A 7,871-nucleotide genomic window follows, 5' to 3' on the forward strand; every position below is an offset into this window, starting at 1 on the left:
TGTCAAATGTCCGAACGGGTCAAACATGACCGGCACAGTGTGTAAGGGTTAAAAACAATCTGCGGTACAGAGGGATTTGGGAGACCTCGTTCAGCTTCCCTAAAGGATTAACCTGCAGCTTGAGCCGGTGACAGCGTTAATGTCAAGAGTACTGGGACGTAAAAGCATTGACGTCATTCTCAGGTTTAATACGTCACTGGTGAGGTCACATTTGGAGAGCGTTCAGGTGAATGATTACGGGATTGGGAGTCGTATTGTAGGAGGAGTATTTGACAGCTCCGGGATATTGAACACCCACACACAGCGATTCAGTAACAGCTTCTTCCCCTACGCCAATGCATCAGCAAAAACTCGACATTTCTGCGCTGTTTATTAATATTTGCAATTTACATTAATTATACATCTTTGCACCGTACTTATGCTTCAAAAGAACAAATTCCAGGGGTTGTTATTTCCAGATAATAATTGAAATAGCGATTCCTGTGGACAACATCCGATAGGGTGGACAGGACACTTGGCCCGCTGGTCTTCACCAGTCACACCGAGTCCAGGAGTCGGGAGGTCACGTTGCCGTGGTACAAGACGTCGGTGAGGCCGCCCTGCTTTAGGAAAAATGTCAGTGATCTGGATAAACTGTACAGGGAATTCTACGGGGATACTGCCAGAACTCGGAGGACTGAGTTAAGGAGAGCGGGAAGGAAGGTGGGAACATTATTCCCTGGAGCGTAGTTATAACATTTACAGAATTCCATAAACCCGAGAGGGGCACCGACAGATGGAATGCGCACAGACTTTCACTCAGGGTCGGGTTGTAGAGAACCAGATGGCACAGGATTGAGGTGAGAGTGAGTGGAAAGGAGAAATTGAGAGAGAGATCAGGGAGACGGAGGGTTTAGAGAGAACAGGGAGGGGAGGTATAGAGTTCCTGAGGAGGGAAGGTGAGAGAGGTGAAAGAGGAGTGCAGAGGGAGCAGAGAAAGTGCGGGCGGAGAACTTTCGTGGGAATAAGGGGAGCTGAGGGGCAGACAGGAAGGTAGAGGGAACTAGGAAGATCGTGACGTGGTAATGGCGAGAACGAAGGGAATAGACGACGAGAAGCGTTTGTCGTAGTCTGTTAGAGAGAAAATGATGGCAACAAGATTAGGAGATGTAGGAGGGAGGGGCAGGGAGGGTGCGGAGCGAATTTGACATGATTTAGGAATGAGAGTGAAGGGGAGAGCAGGAGGAGAATATAGGGGCAGTCACTTGATTTATGTCGACTCCACTGGCTGTTGGTAGAGACCCTGGGTCTTTTGAAGAACATCCGGGAACAAAGTTGCTGACCTCTCGCAGATGAAACGCCGATCATGAACACAAAGTATAGTCATTACGCACTGACTGCAGACGCGTATTCCCGAGGACGCCTTGTACAGGAGACTCTGTCCCACATTCCTATCCAGGAGGGGTAAACGATTTCAACAGAGACAAAACAGCTTCAGTGGAGAACCCGATCAGAGTCCGTCCCCAAGCTAATCCCATGAATTCGATCTCTCCTAATTGCCTGTGTGAATCCCCAAACTCATCCCATTCAACCACTCTCTCCCCACAGCCCCGTGCCGGTACCCAGAAAAATCCCATGGCCCCAATGTCTCCCCACAATCTTGTGTCAGTTCCCAAATTAATCGTACTGACCCAATGTCTCCCCACAGCCCCGTAAACCCCCAAACTAATCCCACCCAACCGCTTCCCCGCTACAGTCCTCTGTCAGTCCCCATACGAATCGAACAGGCCGACACTCCCCCCTCTGATCTGTTTCAGTCCCCGAACAAACCCCCCGTCCCACCGTTTCCCCACAGACCTATGGCTGTCCCGAAATGAATCCCAATGTTCCACAGTCTTCCCTCAGCCCTGTGTGTTTCCAGGTTCATCTCGTTGCCCTTTCCTCTACCCAGAGTTTCGTGTCTGTCTCCTGACATATCCCACTACACCGCGCTCTTCTCATAGCCTCTGGTCCGCCTCCCGACTTATACCACCGGCACCCTCTATCCCACATCCTTGCCTCAGTTCGCAAACTAATTCCGTTAACCCACTGTGTGTCCGCCGCCCTGTATCGGTTTCCAAACTAATCCATTTGTTCAACTCTCGCCACAGAGATCCGTGTCATTCACCAAACGAATCCCGCCGTTGCTCCCTCTTCTCACAGTCCGGCGAATATCTCCAAAATAGTCCTACTGAACCGCGCTGTCCTCACCCAGATACGTCAGTACTAAAATAAACTCTGTCATGATCTCTCCCCACTGCCCTCTGGCAGTTTTCGAAATATTCCCACTGCCTTGTCCTCCCCGACAGACACGTTTCGGCCCCAAAATGTTCCCATTCAAACACCCTACCCCCTTCCCAGGTGCAGTCTACAAACAAATCACAATGCCCCTCCATTTTACGACAAAACTACTTCAGTCCGTAAAGTAATCCCATTTTCTCCCGTTAGGACTATATCAATAACGAATCTTCACTCCACAGATTAGTTATAATCTTACCCGTTTTCGCATTTTTCGATCCAGTAAGCAAAGTTGCTGTCAGGAAGATTGTGGAATACAAAGAGCTGAGAAGTTAAATTTAATTCATTATTGCCAAGAATTGAAAACTATCTACGTACCTTCCCTCTATTGATTATAACACGATACTGTGATGGGACGGTGTGGAGGGAGATTCGCTATGTATCTGACCCCGGGAGTGTGTGAGGGGAAGGTGTGGAGGGAGATTCATTCTGTGCCTGACCCCTGGAGTGTGTGATGGGACGGTGTGGAGGGAGATTATCTTTGTGCCTGACTCGGGGACTGTGCAATGTGACGGTTGGGAGGGGGGTTCACTCTGTGTCTGACCCCGGGAGTGTGTGATGATTCCTGGGTTATTGTGGGATCTTTCCGAGCTGTGACACATACCGCTTCATCCCTTGAATTTATTTCCAGCAGCCTTGAATAACGGATTGAACATTCTTGCTTCGCTTCTTGGAAAGATGTTTCAAACCTGGATACGTAATAACTCCGGTCTTTATTTGTGACCCAGTCCTTGGAACATGTTTGCTCTGAAAATCAGGGACAAGGAACAGTGACACAAAGAGTGAATCTCCCTTCACACTTCCCCATCACACACACACGGGTTGACACACAGAGTGAAATTCCCTCCACGCGGTCCCATCACGCACCCCCGAGGTCAGACACAGTGTGAATCTCCCTCCACAAACTCCCGTCGGAAAGTAACAAGGATCAGACACAGTGAAGTTCCCTCCACACCATTCATCACACACTGCTGTGGTCAGGACACAGAGTGAATAGAACATAGAATAATACAGCACAGTACAGGCCCAGTGGCCCACAATGTTGTGCCGACACTTAAACCCTGCCTCCCATATATCCCCCCCCCCACCATAATTTCCTCCATGTACCTGTCTAGTAGTTTCTTAAATTTCACTAGTGTATCTGCCTCCACCACGGACTCAGGCAGTGCATTCCACGCACCAACCTCTCTCTAATATCCCCCTTGAATTTCCCACCCCTTACACGAACGCCATGTCCTCTTGTGTTAAGCAGTGTTGCCCTGGGGAAGAGCCGCTGGCTCTCTATTCTACTTTATATCTTGTATACCTCTGTCATGTCTCCTCTCCAGACATGCGTCACCGTTCCCGGGGTCAGACGTGGAGTGAAGCTCCGTGCACACTGCCTTTTATAAACGCCCGGGGTCAGACGTGGAGTGAAGCTCCGTGCACACTGCCTTTTATAAACGCCCGGGGTCAGACGTGGGGTGAAGCTCCATGCACACGGCCTTTTATAAACCACCGGGGTCCGACGTGGTGTGATGCTCCGTGCACACTGCCTTTTATAAACGCCCGGTGTCAGACGTGGAGTGAAGCTCCGTACACACTGTCTTTTATAAACGCCCGGGATCAGACGTGGAGTGAAGCTCCATGCACACTGTCTTTTATAAACGGACGGGGTCAGACGTGGAGTGAAGCTCCGTGCACACTGTCTTTTATAAACACCCGAGGTCAGACGTGGAGTGAAGCTCCGTGCTCACTGCCTTTTATAAACACCCGGGGTCAGAAGTGGAGTGATGCTCCCTGCACACTGCCTTTTAAAAACGCCCGGGGTCAGACGTGGAAAGAAGCTCCGTGCATACTGCCTATTATAAACACCCGGGGTCAGACGTGGAGAGTAGCTCCGTGCACACTGACTATTATAAACACCCGGGGTCAGACGTGGAGAGACGCTCCGTGCACACTGCCTTTAATAAAGGTCCGTGGTCAGACGCGGAGAGAAGCTCCGTGCACACTGCCTTCTATAAAGGCACGGGGTCAGATACTCCCGGGGTCAGTTACAGAGGAAAGCTCCCTCAACACCGCCACTCATACGCTCCCGGGGTCAGACAACAGAATTTAGATCCTCTACAAAGTCCAATAACACACAGCCTGATCAGGCACAATGTGAATCTCTCTCTCTTCACGGCCCCATTACACACTCCAGCGTTCAGAGACAGAATGAAACTCCCTCTGTGCACACGACGAATATCGGTGTGAATCTCCATTCTTTCGTCCCGTCACGCATCTCCTGGCAGGTCACAGTGTGAGGCTCTCTCTGGACCGTTCCATCACACCCACCTGTGTTTTCACACAATGCGAAGCTCCGCCCACACCCTCCAATGGCACACTCACGGGGTCAGACTCCCTCCAAAATATCCAAACACACAATCCGGTGTCACATAGAATAAACCCTCCATCACACACTCCTGGAATCAAACACAAACGCTCTCTCTCTACGATCCCATTACACACTCCGGGAGTCAGACACAGAGTGACGCTCCCTCTGCAACGTCCCATCACTCACTCCCCGAATTAGACACATACTGAAGCTGTCTCTCCTCGATCCCATAACACACTCCCGTATTCAGACTCAAAATGAAACCTCCTCTGCAACTTCCCATCATTCACTCCCAGATTCCGACACAGAGTGAATCCCCCGCTACACCGTCCCATCACACACTCCCACATTCAGAGTAAAACGTTCTCTCCACGGTGCCATAACACACTTCAGTGGTCCGACATGGGGTGAATCTCTCTGTGCAGTGTCCCATCGCAGAACCCCACAGTCTGACACAGAGTGAAGTTGGATCCATACTGGATTCAGTGATAGAGTGAAGTTTCCTCTACGCATCTCCATCACACACTCACCGGGTCAAGCACAGATTGAATAACCCTCCATACCTTCTCTTCACACACTCCCGATATTAAGCACTGAGTGACGCTTCCTCTCTCCATGCCTGCCCTGTGATGAGGAGCGGGTGAAAGAGGGGGATGATGCCTCACCTCTGCTTCTGGTCAACAATTCGCAGATCTGGTGATGGAGATCGGACAGATTAGATTTGAGCGCTGAAAGCTTGGATTGAAGGGATGAGTTTAACTGATGGTAGTTTCGGTGGCAGGTTTCCTTAGACTGACGAATCTGTGACACTGAGAGAGATGGTGAAGGATGTTTAGCGTTTGCAGTGACACGTGAGTCAGCGTCACGCTACCAAACTGGTCACGGAGATTATACCCATGTAGCCATATCACAATTACAGCACGGAATCAGGCTATCTCGGCCCTTCTAGTCCGTTCCCAACGCTTACTCTCACCTATTTTCAACGCACTGCACTCAGCCCATAACCCCCCATTTCTTTACTGTCCATGTACCTATCCAATCTTACTTTATATGACAATACCGAACCTGCCTCTACCACTTCTGTTGGAAGCTCGTTCCACACAGCCACCAGTCTCTGAGTAAAAAAAATATTTCTCGTGTTACCCCTAAACTTTTGCCCCGTAAGTCTCAACTCATGTCCTCTTGCTTGAATCTCCCGTACTCTCAATGGGAAACGCCTATACACGTCAACTCTATCTATCCCCCTCATAATTTCAAATACCTCTATCAAGTTCACCCTCAACCTTCTACGCTCCAAAGAATAAATACCTAACTTGTTCAGCCTTTCCCTGTAACTCAGGTGCTGAAAACCAGGAAACATTCTAGTAAATCTTTTCTATACTCTCTCTATCTTGTTGACATCTTTCCTATCATTCGGTGACCAGAACTGTACACAATACTCAAAACTTGGCCTTACCAATGTCTTGTACAATTTTAACATTACATCCCAACTCCTATACTCAATGCTCTTATTTATAAAGGCCAGCATACCAAAAGTTTTCTTTACCACCCTATGCAGATGAGATTCCACCTTCAGGGAGCTATGCACCATTATAATTTTGTTGTGTCAGTGTCACGGTGAAGGGTGTCACAGTGAAGGACGTGCTGATGGCACAGTGCGAGGCGTCGGCGCCACATTGTGTCACGCTATGATGTACATCAATGTCCCGATGAAGATTTTGTTGATGTTACAATGGGGGTCTGCGTCAGTATCATGCTGGACATGTCCGATTTCCTGTGAGGGACGTGTGAGGAAACTGTGAGGAGTTTCTGTGCCCCGGCGATAGGTGTGCCGGATCACAATGAAGTGTCTGTCGATGTCAAGTCGAGGAAAATGCCAGTGTGGGGGCCCTTGTGGTGTCACCGTGGGTGGAGTATCTGTGTCATGTGTGGGGTGTGCTGGTCTCACAGAGCGGGGTATGTCAGTCTCACGGTGAGAGACATGTCATGGCCACGCTGTGTGTGAGACGGTCACGCTGAGGTGTGTCTCGGTGTCACAGAGAGTACTATGTTGGTGTCATTGTGAATTTAGGTGTCAGTATCACGTTAAGGGGTTTGCCTGTGTCAGGGTGAGGTGTGGGGCATTGCCTGAGCGAGCGGTGCATCGGTTTTTGTGTAGAGGAGCGATACTGTCTCGGTATAGGGTGTTAATGCGATTTCTGAGTCTTTGTCACGGTGTGGTGCGGACTGGATCACGTTGTGGAGCGTGGAGATGTCACGGTATGCGGTACCTCAGTGTCACGGTGAAGACCGTGTCGGTGTCACTGTGAGGTGTGTTTCGGTGTCGCTTAAGGAATTTATCAGTGACACGTTCAGGGGCATGTCGATATTACAGTGAGGAGTAAGTTGCGGTCAGTGTGACTGTCACGGCGATGGGGTATATCAATGTCCTGGTGAAGGTTTTGTTGATGTTACAATTGGGGACTGGGTCATGTTTGTGTCACGGCGATGTAGTGTCAGCGTCGCGGTCAGGAGTATATCTGTGTCTCGTTGAAGGTCGTGACCGTGCTACGGCAACAGCATTGTTGATGTTATGGTGAATGGCGCGTCGGTGTCAGGACGAGTCTTGATTGTGTTACGATAAAGGCCGTGTTTTTATCACGGTCAGGGGTGTGTCCGTGTTGTGGTGATGGGGTTTTAATCGGTGTTACGGCAATAACAATTTATTCCACTCTCTTTACGTATGGTGTGACTCCACTGGGAGAACGTTCCACTCACCATGGATCGAGAGACCGGCCACAGTCACGATAATGGCTGACGTAACTAGGCAGATTAGGCAGATCAGACGGTGCGGTCTATTTCCGATCTTTCCTTTCGGCTGCTGTTCATGCGCAGCTGTGGAGAGACCACAAGACCATGCGATGATAAGAAATGGCAGCAGAAGGAGGCCATTCGGTTATTCAAGTCTGCCCCGCCATTCAGTCATGGGCTGAACCAATTCTTCCGTCATCCCCACTCCCCTGCATACTGCAAATACCCTTCGATTTCCCGGCTAATCAAGAAACTATAGATCTCTGCCTGAAATGCACCAAATGACTTGGCCTCCACAGCCGCTTGTGGCAACAAATTCCACAGCTTTACCAGTCTCTGACTAACTCGTAACTTAGCTGCATCTCCGTTCTAAATGGACTATCTTCAATCCTGAAGTCGTGACCTCTTG

At 49.7% G+C, this 7,871-nt stretch overlaps 1 protein-coding gene across 1 annotated transcript; it reads right to left on the reverse strand.

Moving 5' to 3' along the window:
• Nucleotides 1-1,249: 1,249 nt before the first annotated feature.
• On the reverse strand, nucleotides 1,250-5,570 carry LOC132387930 (oxidized low-density lipoprotein receptor 1-like). The gene is made up of 5 exons (XM_059960248.1): nucleotides 5,567-5,570; nucleotides 5,338-5,481; nucleotides 2,921-3,063; nucleotides 2,516-2,580; nucleotides 1,250-1,430 (listed from the first exon to the last, which is right to left on the reverse strand). The coding sequence occupies exons 1-5, from the start codon at nucleotides 5,568-5,570 to the stop codon at nucleotides 1,250-1,252; spliced, it is 537 nt and encodes a 178-aa protein (XP_059816231.1).
• Nucleotides 5,571-7,871: the final 2,301 nt, after the last annotated feature.

The sequence above is a fragment of the Hypanus sabinus genome, unplaced genomic scaffold, assembly GCF_030144855.1.
Source record: "Hypanus sabinus isolate sHypSab1 unplaced genomic scaffold, sHypSab1.hap1 scaffold_2365, whole genome shotgun sequence".
Taxonomy (NCBI): Eukaryota; Metazoa; Chordata; class Chondrichthyes; order Myliobatiformes; family Dasyatidae; genus Hypanus; species Hypanus sabinus.